The 27,127-nt window shown below is 37.7% G+C and overlaps 3 protein-coding genes and 1 non-coding gene across 8 annotated transcripts in view; 2 read left to right on the forward strand and 2 right to left on the reverse strand.

The window, feature by feature from the left end:
- The window catches only part of LOC135085395 (uncharacterized), a 61,016-nt gene extending 60,456 nt beyond the window's left edge, over positions 1 to 560 (forward strand). The window contains exon 39 of the mRNA XM_063980178.1: positions 182 to 560. Within this exon, the coding sequence (XP_063836248.1) occupies positions 182 to 244 (63 nt within the window). The 3' untranslated portion in view covers positions 245 to 560. The remainder of the gene's footprint in view (positions 1 to 181) is intronic.
- Positions 561 to 1,696: 1,136 nt separating this feature from the next.
- On the forward strand, positions 1,697 to 12,592 carry LOC135085455 (zinc finger protein 470-like). Of its 2 annotated transcripts, XM_063980251.1 has the most exons (10): positions 1,697 to 1,950; positions 3,525 to 3,638; positions 3,856 to 4,356; positions 5,031 to 5,119; positions 5,915 to 6,040; positions 6,514 to 6,621; positions 7,471 to 7,683; positions 10,269 to 10,380; positions 10,829 to 10,933; positions 11,882 to 12,592. In XM_063980251.1, exons 1-10 carry the CDS (start codon positions 1,753 to 1,755, stop codon positions 12,026 to 12,028), a joined length of 1,713 nt encoding a protein of 570 aa, XP_063836321.1. In that variant the 5' UTR covers positions 1,697 to 1,752; the 3' UTR covers positions 12,029 to 12,592. The 2 variants fall into 2 exon arrangements, with proteins under 2 accessions (XP_063836321.1, XP_063836322.1); XM_063980252.1 differs by lacking the exons at positions 5,915 to 6,040; positions 6,514 to 6,621.
- Positions 6,898 to 6,970, reverse strand: Trnaa-ggc (transfer RNA alanine (anticodon GGC)). Its single transcript has one exon. It is a non-coding gene; the product is annotated as a tRNA-Ala (tRNA).
- Positions 12,593 to 12,918: 326 nt separating the features above from the next.
- On the reverse strand, positions 12,919 to 22,566 carry LOC135085112 (facilitated trehalose transporter Tret1-like). Of its 4 annotated transcripts, none has more exons than XM_063979869.1 (4): positions 22,187 to 22,566; positions 19,080 to 19,187; positions 18,438 to 18,576; positions 12,919 to 14,894 (listed from the first exon to the last, which is right to left on the reverse strand). In XM_063979869.1, the coding sequence occupies exons 1-4, from the start codon at positions 22,238 to 22,240 to the stop codon at positions 13,693 to 13,695; spliced, it is 1,503 nt and encodes a 500-aa protein (XP_063835939.1). In that variant the 5' UTR covers positions 22,241 to 22,566; the 3' UTR covers positions 12,919 to 13,692. The 4 variants fall into 4 exon arrangements, with proteins under 4 accessions (XP_063835939.1, XP_063835941.1, XP_063835942.1 ...); XM_063979871.1 differs by lacking the exon at positions 22,187 to 22,566 and adding an exon at positions 21,742 to 21,831; XM_063979872.1 differs by lacking the exon at positions 22,187 to 22,566 and adding an exon at positions 19,680 to 19,767.
- Positions 22,567 to 27,127: the final 4,561 nt, after the last annotated feature.

The following is a 27,127-nucleotide window of genomic DNA, read 5'->3' on the forward strand; positions in this document are numbered from 1 at the left end:
TACTGTAATTATTCAATTATGAAAAAAAAAAATATGTCTCCAATTTTTTTTTATTATCTGTCTGACGGACTAAATAGAATTTCGATTTCATTACCCACTCATCATCCCAATTATGATTGTGACATGATGATGATGATGATGAATATGATGACTTACTCAATATTTAAACTTATTGTTTCAGATACAACCTACAGAAGATTTGGAGTTGCAAGAGGCGTACGCGTACATCAATTTGGAATGCTAATGAAGATGTAGCTGACTATATTGTTATTTGTTAGCTAGGTTTTAATAAAAAAACAATAAAAAAAATCTGTTTTTAATTCAATTCAGTAGACTGGCGTATAAACCAATTTTAATAAATAAAAGAGATAAAGGACAGCTCAATTTTAATATGTACTCAAAATTTAAATTACAGCCTGCAATTTTATTAGTCTAAACATACAATTAACTTAGAAATTATACAGACCATAGAAAATAAAAAATATTCCAGTATTAGGTAGGTACTAAGTAATTTAATACAATATTGTATAATGTTTATGTACATAGTAAACTACACGAAATAAACATTTCACGAAGATTTAATATTATTTCCATTATTTTTTAACCTACCTTACTCCCTACATTTTTTTTACAAGCTAGATAGCAAGAAGCTAAATATGCTTGCTATAAGAATGGGTCTATCACTATAGTTTACGTTCGATGGTTATTAATTGACGCAAAAACTACTGAAAGGGTTTTCATAAAACCCCCTTTTCACCCATCTATACTAATATTATAAATGCGAAAGTAACTGTCTGTCTGTCTTGCTTTCACGCCTAAACCACTGAACCGATTTTGATGAAATTTGGCATAAAGATAGTTTGAGTCCCGGGAAAGGACATAGGATAGTTTTTATCCCGGTTTTTGAAACAGGGACACGCGCGATAAAGTTTTTCTGTGACAGACAAAATTCCACGCGGGCGAAGCCGCGGGCGGAAAGCTAGTAAAACTATACAATGCATTTAAAAAAACATCTGTTGCTCGCGTTCCTTCTGTTTAGTTCCAAGTTCTGCCGGTAGTACAGTGGTCATAAGAAATCATTAAGATGAAATTAACCATCGAATTATGTAGAACCGTTGCAATCTTCCGTGATTCATTTGGTAGGTAGGACTGAGTAGAACTACTGGCAAGGCACGTAAACATTACATTAAGCTCAAAATAGGCAAATTAAATTGTAATTTAGAAAATTAATAAAATTCCGGTAGCGAATCCATTTCGAAAATTCATTTTTCATTGTCTACAAACAGGAAGGAAACTTCGAAGGATTTCAAATTTCGCGCCATTTTGCGTTTTGTTAATGTCACGCACACATAACTTACATTCGTAATCCAACCCCCACTGGTAACATAAATTGCACTAATAATGCATTTAAATCAAATTCAAACAATAAAACAGTTTATCCTACATACATCTGCATATTTTAATAATATTGTATTCAATTTTTATTCTAAAAAAAAATTACTCATGTCTTGCAAGAACGAAACGCTTCAACTCTGCGTTCCGGTTCACGCATAGACATCATATAAGTTAATTATGCTTCTCTCAAAGTTATATTACGGCTGATTCTTCGATCATCGATTAACCTACTGACTGAAGAATAAAATTGACTTGACAGTTTTTGTATGGGAAATATGTCAAAATGACAATTTTATTTCTGAGTTAGAAGAGCTCTTTGCGTAGAAAGGAACACACTGAGCGTGTGCCGTGAATTGGATGTTTGTGTGTGACTTTGTTGATTTTCCCGACAAATTAAAAGCGATGTCTCGCCAAGAGTTGATCTCCGAGCAAGATAATTTAAAAGCAGTGAAAGAAAGTGAGATTTGCGTGTGTTGCTTGTCAAGAAACGTCGGTTTCGTAGGTTTGACAACATGTAAACACTACAGTTTGTTCGAGAGTCTCATCAAGTTCGAGGTATTTATTGTTTATTTACGCATTTTCTTTAATTTTAAAACTTATGTTATTGTTCGTAAAGTTATTGTTTTGTTCCGTTTTGATATTGAAAATGATCGTATAGTAAAGCTGTCAAAGATTGGCATCTCATACAAAATGGCTGATATTTTTTTTATTTACACTAACATATTTACCAGGTTTTACCTGTCTTAGATATTATATTTCATGGCTAATCGAATAGGGATGTTAAGAGCATTAAATATTTTCCAAAGAAAAAAAAAACTAACTGTAAAAATATTGTCCTGCGCGTATAGTGTTAGCACTCACTCACGAGCTATCGTGCTATAAAAAATACCTTACATTAAAATAAAAATAAAATAGGTAGCATCAAAATGTTTTATTTCAATGCTAGATACAGTAGGCGCGCAAGTTCATGCCAATCGGGGCCTTACTTACTTACTTATTTACTTATACTCTTATACTTACTTATAAGTTGCAAAAAATATGGAATAAGTAGATAAGGTTGACCTACTTAATTGGTAATAATTATCGATATCGACATTAGCATAATTAGTTAGGTAACAGCACTACCGCATTCCTCAGGATGGACATGAACTCGCGCGCCTACTGTACATACTTTGGAAGTACTTATTTAATTGGTGTCATCATAGTATCGTAGATAATGAAAAAAACTTCAAAACACCATTAAATATTTTTCCTCCAATATATATTGTATCAAGCCAAATCAGTAAAGAGAAGGCTAAGCAATTTATCTACAAAATATACATTATTCATACAAACGTCTAAGTACTTATCTTTATTGTCCTTTGTTGAAATTACTTTGAATTAGCTGAAGGCAAAATTGCAAGAAAAAATGTTGTTTACTTACAGCTTTGCAAAACTGAATTTTCCAAATCGATTTAATAGTTTCAAGGCTACTTTAATTAAAACTAAAAATACAGCAAACCGAAATACCTACTAGTATACCTAGACTAGAGCGTAAAAATTTCCGAATACCTATCAATACCTACTTAGTATAATGATAATATTATTATTTTCTTAAGTTCTGAGTGTCGTTATTATCTTAATTCTTTATATTAATTTGGAAGTTTGTGAGTTAATGGCTTAATTAGGTTTAAGCTACAACATTGTATAGTTTTAGTTTTATCGAAATCCGCCCAGTAGTTTCACACTTTCTTAGCACCTTGTGCACTCTTAGACCTTATTAGGAACCTACATGCCAAATTTGGAATCTCTAGACCCTGTGGTTTAGGCTGTACGTACGTTGATATGTTAGTCAGCCAATTTTTCTTTTTATTTAGTTTTAAAGGTCATATCACACTTATCAGCCCGGAAAGGGATTTACATCGTATCGCCTTTCGCTGCGAGGCGCAGCGAGGCGCGGATACCTGTGCGTTACAGTACGGAGTTTCATACAAAGAATACTGACCGACTCGAGTTGATACGGCTACGATCCGTTTCCGGGTTGATAAGTGTGCTGCGTTCTGGATGCCTAAATTATTACACCTAACTTAGAAGGTAGGTTTGCTACTTACTAGTTTTATTTTAATGAATAGGAGTTTTTTTAATTTCAGTTTCAATATGACAACTTAGTGATATGCCGCCGTTGTCACCATTTTTTGAATAAAATAGACCTATTTAAAGAACAAGTCGAAGAATGTCTGGAAATTGTACTAAAGAGTCAACAGGTAAATGTTTTTGTTATTAAATAGGTTTCATAAAGTTGATCTAGGAAAGTATTCCTTGAAGTGGCACACTTAATCAATTTGAATCAGATCGTAGATGGTCGTAGAATTGCTAAACTTAGTGGCAGTGGGTGGGGAACATAGCTCGTAGAGGAGCTGATGGTTGGGGCAAAAAAAGCCTTTATTACCATTATTTCTAATTTTTGTATACTTTTCACAGCTTCCGCTTGCAGCTCCGTCAAAAAGATTCCAAAATTTTATCTGTTCACGCACAGAACAATACACTACCTTCAATGATAACATTATCGTGAAAATTGAGCCTTTGATTGAACACAATCAACCATTAGAAGTCCACGAACCATTACAGTATGATTTAAATACAGATGTAAAAATTGAAAACGACAGCTCGGATCTCGAAGTCGACGTGCCTTTGTCTGAAATAAGAAAAGATGAAGAGAAAAGAACTAAGAAGAAGAAAAAGAAAAAGGTGCCAGAAGTTGCTGTGCCAAAAAAATCGAATACCGAAATCAAGAATTTGGGAGAAAAGTACGAAGGGAAAATCGCTATTGTGAATTTGGACAGAGAGGAGGTGATGTTGGAAAGAGAGAGAGAAGCTAGAAAAGAGTCGTATTTAAAATTGCCTTTCAAATGCGAGGACTGTATAACTGGGTTTGATCACGAAATAAATTTGAATGAACACATGGAAAAACGACATGGAAAGGTACGTTGAAAAGGATTGGTTTTTATGTCCAGAGGCAGAGTAGAATAGTACCACCCTCACTCTTTCTGTGGATGTTGTAAGCGACTAACGCCCGTATTCACAAAGGATACTTGCTTAAGTGAAGCAGCAAATCGGACGCACTGCGTTGAATAGAGCTCTCAGCTCTGTGATTGGTTCGTGTGTCACTCTGCGCGTCCACGCGCACTGTGAGACCTCGTAGTAATGTTTGTGAATACAGGCGTAAGGGACAAATTAATACGCGAACATCAGGCCTCCCCAACCCGTCTGGCCAGCGTGGGGAGTGTAGAACAAATCCTCCATTTGTCTCTGGTAAAGTAGAGAGGGTTAAGGTCATAGCATACTAATTAACTCGGAAAGGAATCAACACCGTACTATAGATTTTGCGAGCTGTCATACCCTTACGCGCGCTATCAACTGCGAGACGAGGCGTTTACGTTACCGTACCTACTTACCTTACGGTGCAGATAAGTGTGCGTTGCAGTATGTAGTTTCATACAAAGAATACTAATCGCCTCGGCTTGTATCAACTTACGATTCCTTTCCGGGCTAATAAATGTGCTACATCCTTTATCCTACAGTGGATACTAAATGATGATGTCAGTACTGATCTAACTGTGAAACTATTTATTTCATAGATTTTATTTTAATTACAGAAAAAGGGCGGCTACGTGTGCGATATATGCAAATCAAATCTAAGCACTTTGCCTTCCTACAAGGAACACTTAAAGCGACACTCCAGAAGGTAAGTCTCAAGCTTTAACTCAAGTTGACTGGTAGAGAAAGTATTGTGGCATTAATTCCGGCAATTGTACTTTTTTGTGCAACAAATTGGCAAAGAATTTAGTGCATTAAATTACAGATTGTCTATTTTTATGACATTAAAGTTTAAAAGACGAAGCGCACTTATCAACCTCGAAACGGATCGTAACCGTCGTATCAACTCGAGGCGGTCAGTATTCTTTGTATGAAACTCCGTACTGCAATGCACACTTATCCGCACCATAACGTAAACGCTTCGCCTCACGGCGAAAGGCTATACGGTGTTGATACCTTACCGTGTTGATAAGTGTGCTATGGACCTTAAATAAAATAGTATTGTTTAATAAGATAAAGGTGTCTAATAAGGTCCGGCCCCCAACACGGCCAGATTCGTAATAAGGTCCTATAGTTACAAATATATGTTTTTTACTTGTACCTACAATGTTGTTCATGCATGGTTGCGTTCACTTGGACCTGACCACAGACGGTGTCCAGTGAGGAAAATCTTTTAAATTTCGACCAAACCTCTGTCGAACCTTTAACGGCCATTGGCCATTAATACTTGCTATTTTGTTCTTTCGTTCGTTCATTTCAAGTTTCAACCTAATGCCGTCCACTGCTGGACACAGGCCTCCCCCAAGGATTTTCACAACGACCGTTTCGCGCGACCTTCACCAGATCGTCCGTCCACCGAGTGCGACCTGCCTACACGTTTTCTTGAAACCATTATCTACTTTTTAACACCAAATGCAACCTCCTTCTTCTTTTCTCTCCGAAGATACGAGTGCCTGGACTGTGGTAAAAGGTACAACAACGTGTACTCAGTGGTGAAACACTACAATGACACCCACGGCGGCGTCATACAGACCACGTACACTTGCCACGAGTGCGGGTTCACGACTGAGTAAGTTACATTAGAAATTAGAATATGGGTTATATGGGGCACCCTACCCTGCAACCCTGCCAAAAATCGGAGAAAACTGCACTAGGTACCTTTCCTCTCCGGTGTAATGTGCGCACTTTCATACATGTTCATACATATGGAAGTGCGCGCATTAGACCGATATGATATAAGCCGATTCTTCATACAAATTAGAATCGGGCCCAACTATCAGCCAACTAAAAGTTGGTGGTCTGCGCCTAGGCTTAAGCATCCTACCTACCCGTTTTTGTATTAATTCCTTTTCGCACGACACTCACTCTTCGTGACGTATTATTTTATTTTGATTACTTTGTGTGTATAAATTTCTAATGCGACACTGGGTTTCAAACTCGGCGCATTAGTTGTCATCTCTCTAGATCTCTATGGTATGAATAGACCTCTGAATTTCGTGTTTCTATATTGGAGACTGAATGACCTGATGGTGTTGTGGGCAGGTCGCACCGCGGTTTCCGCTACCACCGCGACAAGCACAAGCAGAAGGTATCCTGCAATATCTGCGGCAGCACCTTCGTTGCGCCCGCAGGATTAAAAGTGCACATGTAGTGAGTATAAACATAGACACAGTCCTCTTGTAACACTGGGGCTATTCAAAAACTATGTAATTTATAATTCTTATAATTCTTATGTAATAAATACCATTAAATAGCCACACAATTTATTTTCTTTATTGGGAAAGCATACAGCTACAATTATACAATTTATGTATTTAAACATCTTGCTTGTACTTAATCACTGTAATACCGTGGCGGACTTAATGCCAGGTGGCATTCTCTACCAGTCAATAATATCTCAGGGAGATTAACTTGAAATATACGAACTGCCTAAGGCGGGACTCGAACCCACGACCTTTCGCTTGCCGGGCGACTGCTCTACCATCTGAGCTACTTAGACACTGGATGAACCCGTCGAAATTTTCAAGTGTAATACGCTGATGCGGCCGCGTTTGTTTCATCAATGTTGAGTAGTACTACCCATATCCAACAAAAAAATTGTGACAAATAATTGACTGTCGTGAGTTCGATTCTCGCCTTAGGCAGTTAGATTTTTTCTAGTTATTTATAATTTAGTTTGGGAAACGACTCTAATCGCTAAGAAATTTTAATAAGTACTAGCTTTTGCCCGCGGCTTCGTCGTCAGCCAAATGACGTCCACTGCTGGACAAAGGCCTCCCCCAAGGTTTTCCACAATAAACGGTCCTTCGCGCTTTTGCCCGCGGTGCGTGCCCCGCATCGTCATAAATTATAGCCTAATGTTACTTTGGGTTATACTGTAAAGTTTCATCAAAATCCGTTCAGTAGTTTTTGCGCGAAAGAGTAACAAACATCCATCCAGACATTTAAACTATCGTATTTTTAATATTAGTAGGATTAAATCTTAATTACTTATTTCAGCACAGTGCACAAGCAATCCAGCCGAGTGTATTCATGTGAGATCTGCAATAAAGTGTACAACGCTAAATCGGGTCTGGTCGGGCATATGACGGCGGCGCACTCTACAAGCTATAGTGCGTACTGCACCAAGTGTTGCAAGTATTTCCGCACCGACCAAGGCTTGGCGCACCATTTGAAGACGCACTCCGCGCATATCTCGGATAAAGACAAAAGGTATGCCAGTAATGCAGGACTCCTGCAAAAAACGGAATGTCTCTGTGGGAACAAGCTCTTATAGACGAAGATGCTTATTAAATAATCCAGCCGTGTGAACTCGTGTGAGATCTGGTGTCATTAAGTGTATAGTTCCAAAATACTGAACTGTCCTATCCATGACATTGACAGTGGGGCGCCACCGTCAATACTGAAACGCTGGTTCCGATTTTTGCCATGTTGGAAACCATATCGTTGAACGATGGTAGCGTCCCCCTGTCATTGAGTTTGGTGGGACAGTTCAGCGTGGGTCATCTATAATTAGCGTCATCCAGTGTCATTGGTGGCATGTGTAATTAGCGTCATCCAGTGTCATTGTCATCATTCAATGTCATATTTCCGACAAAGACAAAAGGTATGCATAGACATTAGACGGTTATTTGACCAATAGTGCGTACCTACTTAAGGTAAACGGCTACTAGTTCGTGATAGTACGTAAGTTCGTAAGTTTTTTTTCTAGCTCAAATAATAAGCAAATGGAATATTATTTATAAAAATTCTTCATTACTACAAAAAGTCTATTATTTAAGCTATCAAAAAAACCAAGTACCAACATTGTGGCGCCAAAAATGAGAGTAATACGAAGCTTCAAACTCTCAGAGAGCCAAAAACAGCCGTGCGGCGTGCAAAGGTTGCTCTCACCCTAAGGTTAGCGCTCCAACTTCTTAAGCTTATAGAAAGGCGAAGGAACGCCCATTTGAATAAAACTTGTAATAGTGGTTTCATGTGTTCCTTGACAATTGATTTGGCTTAGAAAAAAGTTATAAGAAAACGTAGAATTCCTTTAAAATTGCGATTAATTGACTCACGAAATAGCGTACATATTATTTTTCGGGTGTCCCCTATTTCGTGACACTACCGAATCAAGGATATTATGGATAACATTTTGGTGCTTGGTTTTTAAATAATTATTTATGCTAATTTAAATGTAAGTTATGAAACAAACAATGCATTTATTTAAGTTTCTCATGACCTAAATTCGGTATATGTTTCGTTCACTAGAATTTATATAACACGAGTTTGAAGTTCACACAAATGACCAATTTTAAGATAAATTAGCATAAGTACTACCAGTGCAATTTTGGTTTTAATTCGATTTGTTTTATTTATCTTTGTTTATTTGTGTAATATATGAGATAGATAATAGTTAATTGACACAATTTGACAAAAATCCATGAATTTTACTTGGGGAATTTGGAATAATCAATATCACGAAACAAGAAACCGTATTAATGTTACTTTTTTCCAAGTTCGTGATATATAAATGTATAGTGTTAGGTACTTTTATGATACAATACCATCAAAGAAATCGACATATTTTTTAGTTTTTTTAATACTGACCTACCTAAAAAAATTATTAATTAGACTTATTTTTTATTATGAATCATTGGCGTATCTGGGGTTATCTTCAGGGGGGGCTACCCTCACTTGAAGCAGCTCCAGAGATGAGATTAGGGAGAAGGGGGGGCGCCCCCCCCCCCACATTTCTAATGGTTATATAAATATTTTCACATATTGTTCGAATTAACAAATCAAAATTTTATACGTAGCTACGTACCTAGCTAGACTCACATTATTTCTCATAAATATTTCAGGTAAGTAATATCGTCAATTTCACACAATTCATTTATAATTCTAAATTTATATTTTCGTTTTTAAATTTATTAAACCCTTAATCATTATTAAAATATCCTAACTCTATCCATAAAACCTTATCCCGAAATAGGGGACATGAGTTCACGAACTTAGAATCAGAGCAAAATTTTATCACGAAACAGGATCCAAACAAGAGGTCCACAGAACAATTAATATTAAAAAAAGTTCAAACTATATAACTATAATTTATGTATTAAGTTACTGTCAAAAGACCAAAGTTTAGCATACAAAAGCTTTCATACTGATATCATGCTTGGTTATTTTTAAATAAAATGTTAAAGTCGTAAGTGTCTTAATATACCGAAGTAGGGGGCACTTACCTTATTGGGCCGAATGTTATACGCACTTCTGCATCGAGTATAAGCAATGGTGCACTTTATTTTAACTATTGCATGCCCGATATGGTTACCATTGTTGTAACTCATTGTTTTGCATTGTGAACAGCGCATTGTACACAGTTTTGGTAATAAAGATTATTCTATTCTATTCACCATTATTTGATGATTTGAACTCCGCTCCGCGCTTACCTTTTTCTGAGGACGATAAGAGTTTTTTTAAAGATTGTCTTATTAAAAGATTTCCTAGGAAATAAGTGTAGATTTTAAGGACGAAGCACACTTACCAACCCGGAAACGGATCGTTACCGTATCAACTCGAACTCGAGACGGTTAGTATTTTTTTCTATCTGCACCGTAAACGCCTCGCCTCGCGGTTGACAGCGCGCGAAAAGCGACGACAGCTCGCGAAAGGCGATACAGTGTTGATCCCTTTCCGAGTTGACAAATCTGCTATTGACCTTAAAAAATTACAAATGATTACTTATTGAATCAAAATCAATTGGACATGGATTGTCCAATTGATTTTATTTACACGCGGTTATTGTCTTTCAGATTCAAATGCAGCGAGTGCGACGCGAAGTTCTTAAATAAATCTACTTTGCAAGAGCACACTGACTTTGTGCATCTCAAAAACATGAAGCACGAGTGCTCGGATTGTCAGAAGGTACGCATGGGAAACGGGACTATTCCCACCTCTCGTTCCCACCGCTGCAGCTCCTGTGTAGCCAGGATCTACAGCTTGACCGCCAATAACCCAATCAGTGAAGGTCGTTACTTTGGGAAGTAAGGCCCGGTTTCCACCAAGGCAAGAGAAGTGGCGACGGGCTGTGCAGATTGGAAATAATGAAATCTGATTGGTTATTCAAAACTCTTCTGCGCTCTGCTCCGTCTTGGTGGACACCAGGCCTAACCTACTGGAGCTACACTACAATTTTTTTTTATGCATAACAAGGCAGGTATTTGACCACAATCGCACCTGATGTTAAGTGGGATGCAGTCTAGGATGGTACATATCTGCCCTGTAAGTGCTTATTCACTCTCGCCTTGAAGATGCCCGGATTATAGTTAATCATACTTGCAAGTTGTATAATGACATCTCGTTATTTCACCAGGTGTTCAAAAACGCTTCTGCTTTGAAGAGGCACTGCGACTTCGTTCACAAAAATATCCGTCCACCTAGAAACCATATTTGCGATCACTGCGGCAGGGGATTCTTTGTAAGTGCTGGTTTATTCTATTACTTCTAAACTAATATTATAAAGCTGAAGAGTTTGTTTGCTTGAACGCGCTAATTTCAGGAACTACTGGTCCGATTTGAAAACTGTTCCTTCCTCGTAAACGGGTTGGATAGCCCATTCACCGAAGAAGGCGTTAGGCTATATTATAAAATCACCCTACAGCCGATTGAGGTGGAGCAGTAAAGAAAAATGTTGCAAAAATGGGAAATATTATACAGGGTGTTAGGTAAATGGGTATATGAGCCGACACTAGCCCATGTTAACATCCCAACTAATATTATAAATGCGAAAGTAACTCTGTCTGTCTGTCTGTTACGCTTTCCCGCTTAAACCTCGCAACCGATTTTGATGAAATTTGGCATAGAGATAGTTTGAGTCCCGGGAAAGAACATAGGATAGTTTTTATCCCGGTTTTTGAAACAGGGACGCGCGCGATAAAGTTTTTCTGTGACAGACAAAATTCCACGCGGGCGAAGCCGCGGGCGGAAAGCTAGTGGGCATATAAATGGTATGGTGAAGTCAGAAATTTGATATTATCATTTTATTTTTTTTAATTTTCATACAAAATATTTTTTATAAATTCCGATTATAAAACCCCTACTCTTCCCTAGTAGGGGTTAGTAGCTAAGGGACAAATACGTGAACATCAGGCCTCCCCAACCTGTCTGGCCAGCGTAGGGAGTGTAAGACAAATCCTTCATTTCCCTCTGGAGGGTACTCTATGACCATTTTTTTAACGGGACTATCCCACCCTTCGTTCACTCCTGTGTAGCCAGGATCTACAGCTTGACCGCCAGTAACCCAACCAGTGAAGGTCAGGTTTGTCCTGGGGGAAAGTTAAACTGTCACTGGACGAAATTAATCAGAAGAACACAGGAGTTCAAAGTTCCAGCTTCATGACCTGATGATGCTGATGTTTGTTGACAGACGCTGGCCATCCTCCAGGCTCATATCCGGACGCATACTGGCGAGCGTCCGCTGCAGTGTCCGAAGTGTCCGGCAACGTTTGCACACTCCGCTGCGCTCTATACACATAACAAACTACTGCACAGTGGTGCTAAGGCTCAAAACTGATAGCAATGCGGTGATTGACATCAGTTGATACAAACAGAATAATAATATTTTTACAGTCAGCATCAAAAAGTTCTTGACACCCAAAGTGGTAAAAAGTTGACTACACAACCTTATTCTAAAAGTAGGCGCACACCGTTGATTTTTAGTTGGCCGATAGTTGTGCCCGATTTTAATTTGTATGAAGAATCGGCCAAATCGAATCGGCGTAGTGTGCGCACTCCCATACATGCCCATACTGATCAACTGCCCGACTAAACTATCGGCCGACGAAAAATCAACGGTGTGCGCCTACTCTAATTGTAACAAAGACGTGTTGCGAACTTTTTGGCTACTTTGGGTGTCACAAACTATTTGACGCTGACTGTACTACGAACAGAAAGTTTTCTTCGCGAAGGTATTTAAAAAAATATCTACTCAACGTCGTACTAGCAACAAAAAACTGTTGTTGTATTGTTCTTAACATGGCAAATCGCATTCAATGCGTGTAATGTTTATTTTAAACAGTAACATTGTTAAATTAAATGAATACAAATATTTTCCAGTAAATAAAGTTTGTAAAAATAAGACTGTTTTTTACACACAACAAAATAATACCTATACGACGTGGTGTGCTAGCTACCTACGTATTAGAATCGGTCTTACCTTTTTTTTAAACGAGTTTATTTAATCATTTATAATAATATTCTGAGCGTATCATAAACATACGATTCTTTTGAGAGATTATTACAAGTAATAATTTTTTTTTTTCAAAATAGGCCTTATTTGGATCTTTTTATTTATCAAATTCAAATTTTAATGAAATTATTGGAAGATGGTTGGAAATAATAGACGAAAACTTTTTTTTACCATTTTTTATTTCATTATTTTTATTGACATAGTAGTTACCTACTTATAGATGACCCAAGCTGAACTGTCCCACCAAACTCAATGACAGGGGGGCGCTACCATCGTTCAACTATATGGTTTCCAACATGGCAAAAATCGGAACCAGCGATCCGGTATTGACGGTGGCGCCCCACTGTCAATGTCATGCATAGGACAGTTCATTATTTTGGTACTATATCTATCTTTACAACTTACACACGAATATTTACAATTAAAATTACTTAAACATAAAGATGATTTGTACAAGCTTATCTTAATAATAGCTTAAATTAAAATAAGGCAGATAATTTAATTGGTAATTCCTAATTGATATCACAATCGTTTTTCACGCACGTTTTGACGTTAAAAACATTTTAATTCATACCAAACTGTTTCCTTTTGACTATTTTAGTTTTTACGAATAATTTTCCTTGTAGTTAGTTAAAAAAAATAATTTACATTTATCTTTTCTGGTTTCTGATACCACAAATTACTTTTTCTCTCATAGATTTTATATGGCAATACTAACAAGCTATGACGTCACTTATATTTTACCAACATATCAAAAATTATTAATTTAAAGCTTAATCAAATTTTGAGCAGATTCGCACGATTGTATTGATTTGATTGGGGAGGTCTCTATGTCAGACCTATAAACAAAATAAGAAGAAGAACAACTCTAGAGACTATTTCTACGATTACAACTCCGGACCTTATTAGGACACTAGAGTTTTTAAAATCAGAAGTTTTGTTTTGGAATTAATGATAAATAGTGTAAAATTTCCTATTTATAATTAAAATCATCGTTTCTTAAAATACTCCTCAATCTCTTGCAGAGTTCTGTCCTTCGTTTCAGGCAGATATTTGTACAAAATGCTTAAACTGATCGTCACACATATTCCACACACAAAGAACATCCCATGCAAGTCTAAAATATCGAAAACATACGGAGAAACTTTAAAAAGAGTCGCTTGGAGAAGGAAGAAGAATAGAGAAGTTACTATAATAGATTCTCCTTTATATTTTATAGGTATTAACTCTCCATATAAAGAAATACCCAAAATTATAGGGCCAATTCCTATAGCCATGGAAAAGGCTACAAGGAGTGACATGGGAATATAATTGTTGCTAACAATCACTTCTAAATGACACAGGTACAAATACAAAGAGAGAGCAAATAGAAAGAAAACAGCTAGAGACCCGAAAGTGAACAATAAAGTACGCCTAGTAAGAACTTTAGAGAAACCACAGCCTATGTACATACATAGGACTGTCACGCCATCAAGTAAGAGCATTCCGCTGTACGCCGTATCTTCACTTTTAGTAATTTTCGTCAAGACGTCCAAAGCGTACATCATACAAATTTGCTTCCCCGACAATAAATGTGTACACATCATCACACAGGATAGAGTAACTGGTATATAAAACACTCTGTCTTTTAAGATATCTGAGTAGGAATCTTTTTTTTGCAGCCTCTTTTTGTCGACCTCCATTTGGTGCTCGATCAACTTCTGCAGTTCTCTCTCCGATTCAACATCACATCCTTTCAAAGACCTGTGGACTTTCTTACATTCTTCAATCCTGCCTTGACTGGCCAACCACATCGGTGATTCTGGCCAGAACACAACGGTTAACGAGTACAGTGCATTTATGAAACTGGGCACGCAAATGTACCTCCAATCCGCGTAAGTACCTATTGTATTCGCTATCCACAACGCCCAGAAAACTGTGGCAGTCTTGATCGTTAGTAAAACCCCTCGAACTTTGGGAGAAGTGTATTCTACTGTTGATAATATTGATACAGAGACGGTAGCGGCGTTTGGCACGCCTTGGATGACGCTGGTGATCAACAAGTGTACTGGAGATGACGTCAGGTAGTATCCTATGGATATAAGAACTAAACTTATGGAGACGAATAGCGAGCTCTTCTTTCGCCCGATCCTGGTCATCAGTATTGCTAGTATGAAGACGAAAGGCAGAGACGAGAAACCGAAGAGGGAGGCTGGAAAGAAATACTTTGGTTAGAAACTATTCGATGTTCTTGACACTTAAAATTGTTACTTTACATGTACAACTCGGTCGAGTTAACTGCGCACCTGGCAGTCGTGACGTCATATCCACGCTCTGGTACGGACGGGGCGAACGCAGGTTGCGGGTGAGTGGGAGGGAGAGACGCGTTCAAGCGAAGTGCGCAGTTAGCTCGATCGGGTTGTACACACGACTTTAGCATCATCTTAGGAAGAAAAAATTCGTGACGTCTCTGGCAGAAAAACATTAAGAACTTCGCGAAATGAATTGAGAAATCAAAGAAATGATTGGTCAGTATAACAAGAAGTTACAGGTGAAGGATTTTCATCAATTCAACCTCAAACATTTTTTGACCTGTTTTTTGTCGATAAAATGTCATATGTACACTTTAACGTGACTCACACTGTATTTCGTAAGAAGAACAAGATGTTTGATTGCTTTTTAAACACGTAAGTAGTTGAACGTGAAAAACAGGATATTATGTGCTCTACTATAGGTCATAGCAGACTTAAATAATATCAACTCGGAAAGGCATCAACACGGTATCGCCTTTCGCGAGGTGTCAACCGCGAGGCGAGGCGTTTACGTTACCGTGTGGTTAAGTGCGTTGCAGTATGGAGTTTCATACAAAGAATACTGACCGCCTCGAGTTGATACGGTTACGATCCCTTTCCCGGTTGATAAGTGGGTTTGCCACACTTTGTATGTAGAAAATACCCGCCCGCGACCCTGTTTTACCCCCTTAGGGGTTGAATTTTGCAAAATCCCGTCTTAGTGAGCACCTACGTTCTAAAAGGAACCCCCATGCAAAATTTGAGACTCCTAACACTTGTAGTTTCGTGATGAGTGAGTCAGTCTATGACCTTTCGCTTATTAGATGTAACTAGCGGCCGCCCGCGACTTCGTACACGTGGATCCCGTTTTATTCCCTTAGGGGTGGAGTTTCGTAAAATCCTTTCTTAGCGGATGCCCACGCCATAACATCTACCTGCATGCCAAATTTCAGCCCGACCCGTCCAGTGGTTTGGGCTGTGCGTTGATAGATCACTATATCAGTCAGTCAGTCACCTTTGAGTTACTGACTGACTGATATAGTGCTACCGCTAACTCCCGTTCCCGTGGGAATTTTGCAATATCCTATTGTAACTAAGATTTAAGTTTACTAAGGTACCTGCATGCCAAATTTCAAGCGTCTAACTTTAGATTTAGATTTAGCGGTTTAGATTTTTCATACAAAAGGATTTTCCCGCTAATTCCCGTTCCCGTGGGAATTTCGGGAATTCCTTTGTTAGTGCACCTCTACGGTACCTAAGCTACGTCCCTCCCAAATTTCAAGTGCCTACGTTTAGCCGTTTAGGCTGTGCGTTGATATGTCAGTCAGTCGGTCAGTTTCTCCTTTTATGGGTCATTCCACCGGCCAAGAAAATCACGTGTCCGGGGCCAAAAAGTACCCGAATATCATAATATTTTAGTAACAAATATTTTTATCTAATAGTATAACTTTGGTTCTTGTTGTTAAACCACAGAGATAGTTAATAATAGTTAATTAAGTAATTTAAAAAAAATCGTAAGTCGTCAAAAATTGATTACCACGACGTGTCCGCGCTCCCGATTTCAGAACAAATTTGCTCGTATAAATTAATCCGTTATTATTACCGCTTTCAATGCTTATGTAATCGATTACTGATTAAATAAATATTGATAAATTAAATACGATATAACTATATCACTAAAAGGTTTTGTAAAATAACTATTTGAAGTTGTGTCCGGGCGTTAACCGTGATTACCCCGACACGTCGCTAATGTGCGCCTACGTCCCTAGCTACGCAATTTAGAAACGAGCTCTATCCTCCCCCGTGAACCTTTAGTGGTGGCCTGCGTGCCGAGGTGATCGGTAATGCAACTCGTCGCAGGATTTCGGAGTTATCGAGATAAGAATATGATTACCCCGACCTTGGTTCAGTGCACGATTGATTTACTCTATCCTGTTTTTTTAGGTTTCTTTACATGGAAAGTTCTTGAGAATGTACAGGAATAATGGTCCATGTAACCGCATTTTTGTGTATTAAAACATATGGGATTCAACTTATAGATTGGGCAGGGCTCAGGATAAACCTTAATTTTTTGACTACCCCGACCTTGATTACCCCGACTTTTGTCACCGAGTAATCAATAATACTGTAATTTTACTAATGAATGATTAATTAAATAACGATTAATAAGCAAAATTACCCTTTACTAAAATGAAATCCTATCTCCTATTAATACATAATATTATCCCTCAAAATTGGCAAGACCCCTGGACCCAACCTTATCACCGCTGAAATGCTGTAAGCCGATGTAAACTCCGCCGTTAACGTCCTGACACCTGTCTTCGAAAACATCTGGATAGAAGAGGAACTCCCAGACGACTGGCATAAGGGGCTTCTAATTATTGTGCCGAAAAAAGGGTAAAGCAAGGGTATCAGTACCGGAAGACCCAAGAGATGCGATCTGGAGTGAGGAATTGCACACCGTTGATGCAGAGGATGTCCAACGAGTCCACAATTTCACTTACCTCGGGAGCATCGTTTCAGAGCCTGGAGGTACCGAAGAGGACATCACTTCGTGCATTGCCAAGGCCAGAGCTACCTTCGCACAACTTCGAGCCGTATGGCAGTCACGGAAATTGACCCAAGCAAGATCAAAATATTCGGGTCCAACGTCAAACCAGTTCTGCTCTATGGGCGTGAAACGTGGAAGGTCACTAAGGTTATCTCGCACCAGCTGCAGATCTTCTTCAGCCGCTGTCTTCGCCGAATTCTCCAAAATCTTCAAACGTCGAACTTTTGGAACGCTGCCACGAAATACTGATCTTTCAGCAGAATAAACGCTGCAAGTGGAACTGGATCGGCCACACTCTCCGAAGGGACCCCGATCACATCCCCAAGCAGGCTCTAGATTGGAACCCCCAGGGAAAATGCAAACGTGGTCGTGCCAAAAAAACATAGCGGCGCACTGCTAAGACTTGGAGCGAGATCAAACACGAAGCTCAAGACCGAATGAGACATAGGACATTGAGTCACTAATATTATATATATAATGTATGTATATGTACCTATGTTTTTTACTCTTTTACGCAACAACTACTTAACAGATTTTGTTGAAACTTTACAATATTGTCGTTTATACATTAAAATAACAAATGGCTAGTTATAATAACATTTATTTTACCATAACTTAAAAAAAACCTTAGAAAATAAAATATTTTGTTTTATTTTTGATTACTCTGACTCCCAACTTTGATTACCCCGACCATGAAAATTTTGATGTCGCATAACTTTTTATTCCTGCTTGCTACAGATGGGCCAATATAAAAAATATGCTCGTAATAATGTCTATTTTGAAATGTTTTACCTAAACTTACTCTAAATTCAAAAATAAAAAAGGTCGGGGTAATCAACAAAATAATCCAGATCCGGAGAATGACCGTTATATATTTAGATAGATAGAACATAGAAGATAAATAGGTACTTACATAGCCAAGACGCCATTTCCACAGACACGGCGTCAGTAGAGTTGGCCTGCTTCCTCGCTTGGGGTACATACACGGTGGGGGTCCCAAGGCTGAGGCCCACCGCGAAATAGGGGGTCCATAGGCCGCTCGCTATGAACAGCTGGAAGAGAAAAAGTATATTAAAATCATTTTCAAATATTTAAATGGCAACACTTAACAGAAACTTTGTTTTCATAGGGGTCACTTAAAAATAGGGATTGATGGTGAAAACAAGCATTAAGTAGACACTGGATGAACCCGTCGATAATTTGCTGTTACTGCCGCGTTTACGTTTCGTACGGCAGTTCGATTTTATCAAGTTGTTTTTTAGCTCAGTCGATTTGGGTGGTTTCTTTATTTGTGTTGTTCCCACAGGAAAATATTGTTGATACTATCAACAAAATGTAGGAATGGGTCATCATCATCATCATTTCAGCCACAGGACGTCCACTGCTGAACATAGGCCTCCGTCATTGATTTCCACATCGCTCGGTTGGTAGCGGCCTGCATCCAGCGCCTTCCTGCTACTTTTTAATGTCGACGGTCCACCTTATCGGTTTGACAAAGCTCTATTACAAAAATAAATTAAAATATACCAAAAAGGAGAATAAATGTATAGCTTACCTGCCTCAGTAAAGGTTTCCATGACTTCTTTTTTTCGTAGGCGTACAAAATTTCATCTTTTTCGCTCGTCGGCACCTCCTTGTATTCGTCCATTTTCTTTTCGTTTTTCTGTAATATTTTAATAAATTAGTAACTTTTAAACGAACTTGTAATGTGACGAGGTCTCCTGGGGCAAAAAAGGTCTTAAGTGAGGCAAGAAAGTCTTGAGTATGGCAAACAAAATGTCTTTAATGGGGCAAAACAGGTAATTACGGAAGACGCCTTTACATATACCTAATGCTATACAAAAAAAAAAACAATTTAAGCTGCCTACATCCAAAACTATCCGAAACTTTTGAATCGGTTACGGTTACGGATATTTTTTTATTTCGGATATCCGAAAGTTTCGGTTATGGTTACAGATATCCATAACATCCCTGAAATGCACATTACACTGATTTGGTATCGGCCGATTCCTCATACAAATTGGAAGACCAAACTATCGGCCGACTAATAGTATTATAGTCACTAGACTGGTGTATAGTTAGTTAACTTTCTTTCTGTAATATTATACTATGGGAATACACACCAAGAAAAAACACGATGTTTTTTCTCTATCACCTTTTTCAAACTAACGCAACATCCAGTTTCTTCCGAATTACAACTGTTTTTGATCAACAAATTAAACGTAATCGACTATAGTTACTACTTGTAGTTTGTTTTAAAATTAAATGAACGTGTTTTTTTACTTTTTATTGCTTATTTGAAGGCACATTAATACTTTTTTTGTGTTATTCTCACCAGACCTCAAATTAGTTATCTAAATACTTCACACAGGGTGTTTTTATAATCAAGGACTTTAAAAAAAGTGTAGAAAATTGTATCAAATTGACCTAAGTAGTATTTAATATTTTTTTGTCGGGAAATACAAAATCAAAACGTTACAATTTAGGCGGTCTTACCTCTAGGAAGCGGTTTCTTCCAGTCAGTCCAGGTAATTAACATCCATGCTTTTTTTTTAAAATAATTTCGACTTTTAAGGAAGTAGCACACTTATTAGCGCGGAAAGGGATCGTAACCGTATCGTTTCAGCCGAAAGATGTCCACTGCTGGACAAAGGCCTCCCCCAAGGATTTCCACAAAGACCGGTCCTGCGCCGCTTGCATCCAGGTACCTCCCGCGACCTTCACCAGATCGTCGGTCCAACCGTATATCAACTCGAAACGGTCAGTATTCTTTGTATGAAACTCAATACTGCAACGAACAATTTGAATTTCTAATATTGCGCAATTGTTTGTTATCCCAAATAAAATAAAATAAAATAAACACTTATCCGCTTCCGCATCGTAACGTAAACGCCTCGCCTGGCGGTTGATAGCTCGCGAAAGGCGAAACGTTGTTCTTCCCTTTCCGAGTTGATAAGTCTGCTATGACCTTTATTATGAAATAAAGTAAAACAAAACATTGGCTACGTCGCCTTAGCAACAAAAAGAAAATTATACGAGAGGTGACAGTCAAATCTGGTAAAAACCAGTTGGACAAATAAACTAAAATATATCGTATGACTCACAGAATCACTCTGTCGTTTCGTGGTATCGGCAGTTACCTACACAATATTGTTTTAATTAATGCCAAAGTGCATTATTTTTTCAGTTGCATGTCTCTTAAACAAAGTTTTCTTTTGTTCAATTATGTTTTCATGCAGTTTGCACATGTATAGTATAGCCAATGTCAAGTATTTTATAGTTCAAAGTTGTTGCAATTCACGAAGGCGAGTGAGCTTTACGTACCTACTGTGGCGGCTCGCACTATTCGTTTTCCAAAAGTTTTGATACATTACACTATCGTCATATTGTGCATGTACATGTACACCAGGGATGTTACGGATATCCGTAACCGTAACCGAAACTTTCGGATATCTAAAATAAAAAAATATCCGAAACCGTAACCGAAACCGGTATAATATTATTCCTATATCCGTAACCGTATCCATAACCGAAACTACATAATTCCATAACATCCCTAATGTACACACACAAGTAAAGATCCGGCGAAAAAATCTGGACGTAGTCCGGTCAAAAAAACGGATGCTTACAAGCGGCCTAGAAAATTAAAAACCCTGTATACTTGATTACTATGCTAAAGGTGACATTTGTAGGCAGACTGCATACCATTAAGATTTGTATTTTATCTGAATTACTTAGAGTAGGTATCCACTTATCACCGCACGTGTTAAATGAAAACTATTATTTATTTATATGAGGTAAGTGCAGAATACTTAAAACAAAATTTAGACATTTTACTAGACACTGTAGCGTCGAGTAGTTAGTGCCTGTTACTGCCTTTTTCTTATGATTTATGCTCGGCAGTGGACGTCCTGTGGCTGAAATGATGATGATGATGATTAAGTAGGACTGTTTTAATGGGCCTATTATAGAACATACGTAATTATTAAGACCCACTATTGAACTACTTCTAGAAAAAAAAACATGCAAGCAGGTCCAGTACCGTTAAGCTACAGTGAAGAATTAACGTTAAGCTACCCTGTAGAACTACCTCCGGTGTTCTGACACCGGTGCAAATGGGACACCCTGTATTTCAGTCCTGTGTTGATATTAACATACTTATTATTATTCTGTGATATTAATTTTACATAATTGTCAGATATTTGAACAAGTTTTACCAGAGATTTTGAAGGCTCGCCCGAAATCCAAATGTAGAGTTTCTTGCTCTTCGTAGTTTTTAATTGCTACTCATCGGAAAAAACACCATTATTAGTTCAACATTAGTTCAAAATTACTTTTAAATTATAATGTTTCTCCTAAGAGGTCAACGTGAAAGTTACACGACCTCTCCAGTTACTTTGTTTTTATACAAGGTTATTGAATTTAATTGTTTGCCTATTTATTGTAACAATGGGTTCTTAATTATTTGTGTCGGTTAAGTTCATTTGATTTCTTTTGTTTTTGCAATTAAGGCTGAGGAGACATTGTGGTAGCTTCGAACTCGATCCGACTTCGCGTTTGACTTGATATTTTTTAAACATTGTCAAAATGTCTTTATTGGCAACTATTCAAATGGTAGGTCTTACTCGCCTTCGTGAATTGCAACAATTTAACTCTACTGACCTGATTGTCTAATCCAGGGGCGTCTTCCACCAAAGTATGAAGTTCCATCATCATTATACAAAACACTTATAAACACCAAAAATTGTACCATACACTATTGATGCAAATCCCATGAATTTTGAAAGAGAAAAGTCCAGAAACTGGAAGTTATTTTAAACCTTTTAACCAGTTGGTAACTACTAGCTGTCAAAACTAGTTTCTTCTTTGGGGTAAAAAATTGAGACGTTTCAATTGATTTATTGTGTCCGATTTTCCGTTAATTATTAGAAAACTAATGGATTTTCAGGATTAATAAAGTATTTTTAAAAAGTTTTGCCTCGGAAGTTGATAGTTGGTGTCTTCTATCAACTGATGATGAACATTTCTTGATCTTCTAAACATTTAAGCGAAATTAATCACTGATAAATCACGAAATTTCAGAAACTAAAACACCTACAAACTTGAAATTTGGCAGGTAGGCTCCTTAAAAGAGTGTAGATATTATTATGCTAAGGACGGATTTTACGAAACTTCACCCCTAAGGGGTAAAAGGGGTCCATACGTACGAAGTCGCGGGCGGCCGCTAGTAAGTATATTCTTCTACACAGTTATTAAGAAACAATACTAAGTTAATAATGAAAAAGTCGCTGCACGAGAAATACCACACTACCAATAAAGTTTATTATTATTAATAATAGTCGGAAATAATTTAATCAGAGTGCAACACAATGTATTTACGAGTATGGCACAACAAAAATGGGAAAGTGCGAGTGGTACGGACATAAAGAGGTTACGTATAATCATACATGGACTGACGAATATTATTGTTAAAATGTCCTTAATTTGTGGGCTGTACTGTAACTTAAGCTGAGTTGCACTATCATATTTTAATGTAATTTATAAAAGGGAAAGGTCACTGATTGACGGGGGTAAAACGGGATCCACGCGTACGAAGTCGCGGGCGGCCGCTAGTACGGTAGCTACCTACTTACTTGCGGTACTTAACTATAACCAAACCGGTGTTTTTTATATAAATAAAGCTTGACAGACTTTTGACGACTGTTTTTAGTAAAATGAAATGGTGCAATCCAGTCTAAGGACATGTAAAAACTGCCGTAATTTACATAATAAAGAAAAACTACTTTTATGATTCACGAACAATTTAGTCCAAACGTTGAGTGGAAGAGAATTCCATAATGGCATTAAGTTCGCTTTATGTACGCGACACTATACGTTAAATCTAAATAGGATATAGAGCGTCATATCGTTGATTTCGAAGGCTGGATATCGCATTTTTTCGAATGCGCAAACGATTCGAAGACGAAAGTTTTTCGTGCTAGCCACAGGGAACCCTAAAAAGCATAATGCCAATACTGATATCTTCTTTATTAAAGTTATAATTTTTGATTGAAATAAATTAAGTTTTGAATTCATTAGTACCGACGACAGCATTTAAAACTATACATCGCAAAATCAACCTTATTGCAAGAATATAAGAGCCTGTTAAGTTTGACGTGCTGTACATTACTTTGTTGCTATAATTTCAATAATTTGTCCATTATCTTAATAATAATTAATTATTGTTATGAGAGAGTTAAAATATGAGTATTGCAATGTGATTGTCGTTTTCGTATCGTTTATTATTGTAAATAACAATAATAATTAAACGTAAAGGATTAAACACACTTATCAACCCGGAAAGGGGTCGTAACCGTATCAACTCGAGGCGGTCAGTTTTGTATGAAACTCTATAGGTACTTACAGCAACACAACGCACACTTTGTCTTATCCGCCTTCCGTAACGTAAACGACTCGCCTCGGTTTTGCACGAAAGGCGAAACGGTATTGATCCCTTTCCGGGTTGATAAGTGTGCTATGACTTTAAAAATCCTTTATGGCGTTTTTTTTTTGTATCATATAGCTCATTGACTAAAAAACTCATAAAACTCATTTATTTTTGCAAATTGGCTTTTAAAAAGCACTTTTACACGTCCCAGTATTAACCCTGCCACTGCTTCGGGACAATAAACGGGCCAGTGCTGAGAAGAAGCAGCGCAAGCGCAAGACTTAGTACTAACATCTTTCGTTTTCGAATCGGTAACCCAAAAATTCTGGGGGTCACCAGATCAGAAAGCAGGTGATCATGCTTTATGATGCTAGAGAGTAGAGAGTTTATCATCATCATTTCAGCCACAATGCCACAGCCACAGCTGAAATGATGAAGAATGAATGAATTCCAGATTGACCGGTTAAGGTAGCGGCCAGGGATGTAATTGATATCCATATCCGTAGGTAACCGAAACTTTCAGATATCCAAAATAAAAAAATATCGGTAGCCGTAACTGAAACCGGTATAGTATTATTCCTATATCCGTAACCGTATCCATAACCGAAACTACATAATATCCAATAATATCCATAACATCCCTGGTAGCAGCCTGCATACAGGGGCACACAAATAATCTAGCGGCGGCGGTTCGAACCCGCATTCCCCGGATCACGAGTCGGTCACTCCGCCTCTTCACCCTTCGGCTATTGTGACTTCAAGATTTCCCTCTGATTGATGATTTATTCAAAACCATGCTCTTCATCATTATCATCATCATTTCAGCCATAGGACGTCCACTGCTGAACATAGGCCTCACCCAATGCTTTCTATGTTACCCGGTAGCGGCCTGCATCCAGCGCTTTCCTGCTACCTTTATGATGTCGGTCCACCTTGTGGGTGGACGTCCCACGCTGCGTTTTCCGGTACGCGGCCTCCACTTTACGCTCGTATGCTCGTACTCACCTTAATTTAATGCACTTAATATATTAATTATAAAATAACACTGAAAAAAAGATACGCCTGTGATTTTTTAAATCTTGAAATGTACTTACTTACTGTGTTAACATATAATAGTGACGGAGTTTCTTGCGCTGCTTTTTCTCAGTTCTGGCCCATTTATTGTCCCGAAGCAGCGGTAGGGTGCAAAGGGCCTATTTGCAAAAATAAATTAGTTTAATGAGTTTTTATGAGGTTCACACAACTGACGTTAGACCGTATAACGAACCACCAAGTCGAAGTGAAATGTTACAAGAAAGAAATGAACATCGTGAGAAGTACATAAAAAGTTATGTATTTTCGTATTTTTATGAATTTTCGCGATATTATTTCATGATAATAGCACAAAAACACTAAATATTCGTTTAATAGTCACGTTAAAATATTGACTACAATGTTAGTGAGCTGTTGGCTGTCTCCAATCAAAAGGTTACCAGTTTCAATTCCCAGTGAAAGCAATTTTTTGCTCGTTTGACGGGAAGAGCTAAGGTACCTACACACACATTCATAAAATGTCATGCATATTAGCTTAAAACAAGCGTACTCGATGAACTTGAAATGAGAGCAACACATGGGTACCTACCTACTAACTAAGTAGCAATTTCTCAATCATCATCGTCATCATTTCAGCCATAAGTCTAAAGCAGCCCCAAGACGATCAATTGCGATTGTCAATGTATTTACGTTCCAATTGACGGAAACGATTTTCAATTGCTCAGCGAAACGATCAATATGAAGAATGTTCACTAATTTTGTTTTTTAGCTTTCTGTATTCTCTGTTAAAAATAAAAAATACACGTGAAAGAATTATTTCGATACGTCAATTAGTTTCCAAGATATTGAATTTTAAAAGTGCGGGCGGCGGCCCGCCCGCCATTTTATGCGCGTGACGTCATATTACAACGACTGGCTCATATTTGTATGGGTGGAATTTTGCAAACTGAATTAAGACCCACTTCCAGGCAACCGATTAAGCTGAAATTTCGCAAACACATGTGATTTGGATGACCATGCAATATTATGATGACATGGAGCTGATCTGATGATGGAGCTGGAAGGTGGCCATAGGAACTCTATAATAAAACGACTTAAATGCATCGAGTTTGGGCTCGTTCGTTTTGTATTGATGAGTATTTTAATTCTATATAGTAATCGGGGTCTAATGATGGAGCTGGAAGGTAATTCGCAATAAAACGACACAATCGCATCAAGTTTGGGTTTGGTTCAATTTTAATTTCTGTGATGGGTCTGGGTGTTAATATGTATAATAAGTTTGTATTTACAAAAAAATAATATTTAAGTATGTTTATATCCGTTTTCTAGTGAGCGGACGCTGTGAATGTACGTCACACGGGGTCACGTGACCGTCGGCGGGACTCAATATTTAAGCGAACTTTGAATGCCTATAAAATCATAACTACTGGGTATTTTTGAATGAAATAAAAACTAATGTATTTGTAAATGTAAAAGCTTAACTGTAACATAGGTTTCAAGTGATTTTGCATACCTAGTAACATTCTCAAAATTTTCATCAATTTGCATGCAATTGACAATGGCTTCGTAAACGATCAATGTCAATTGACAATCACGTAGAATTGACAATCGCAATTGATCGTCTCGGGGCCACTTAAGACAGCCTGTGCGAAGCTGGGGCGGGTCGCTAGTATGTTATATCTGAAACTCTAGACTGAAATTCACGTGGGAAATGCTAATATAAACTTATTTTTAAAATAGACTAAAGAAAATTTAAAATAGACTAAAGGAAATAGCTTGTTTTGTACATAGGCAATAAATTAAATGATAATAATTCATGATAATTAAGTAAATTTCCCCATTTAGGTACTAGTTCACTTTGTATGGTTTGCGTAAGAAAACTATTGAATTTGTTTTTGGTGGTTTAGAATTTAGAGCGCTCTTTATAAAACTAGCAGAAAAGCATTTTTAGTTTACTAGTTTTAAACATGTAGTAAAGAAAAGAGGAGTGCAGTAATTTTAAAGGTTGACTCTACGCTCGAAGTTCTAGACAATTGGCTAGATTCCTAAAAAAATTAATCTGTCAATTACAATCGAAAAATATTAGATACGTATATTTTTATTTGTCAATCAAACATCTGATTACCAATGATGCGTTGAAGTTC

Source organism: Ostrinia nubilalis, chromosome 28 (assembly GCF_963855985.1).
Source record: "Ostrinia nubilalis chromosome 28, ilOstNubi1.1, whole genome shotgun sequence".
Classification (NCBI taxonomy): domain Eukaryota; kingdom Metazoa; phylum Arthropoda; class Insecta; order Lepidoptera; family Crambidae; genus Ostrinia; species Ostrinia nubilalis.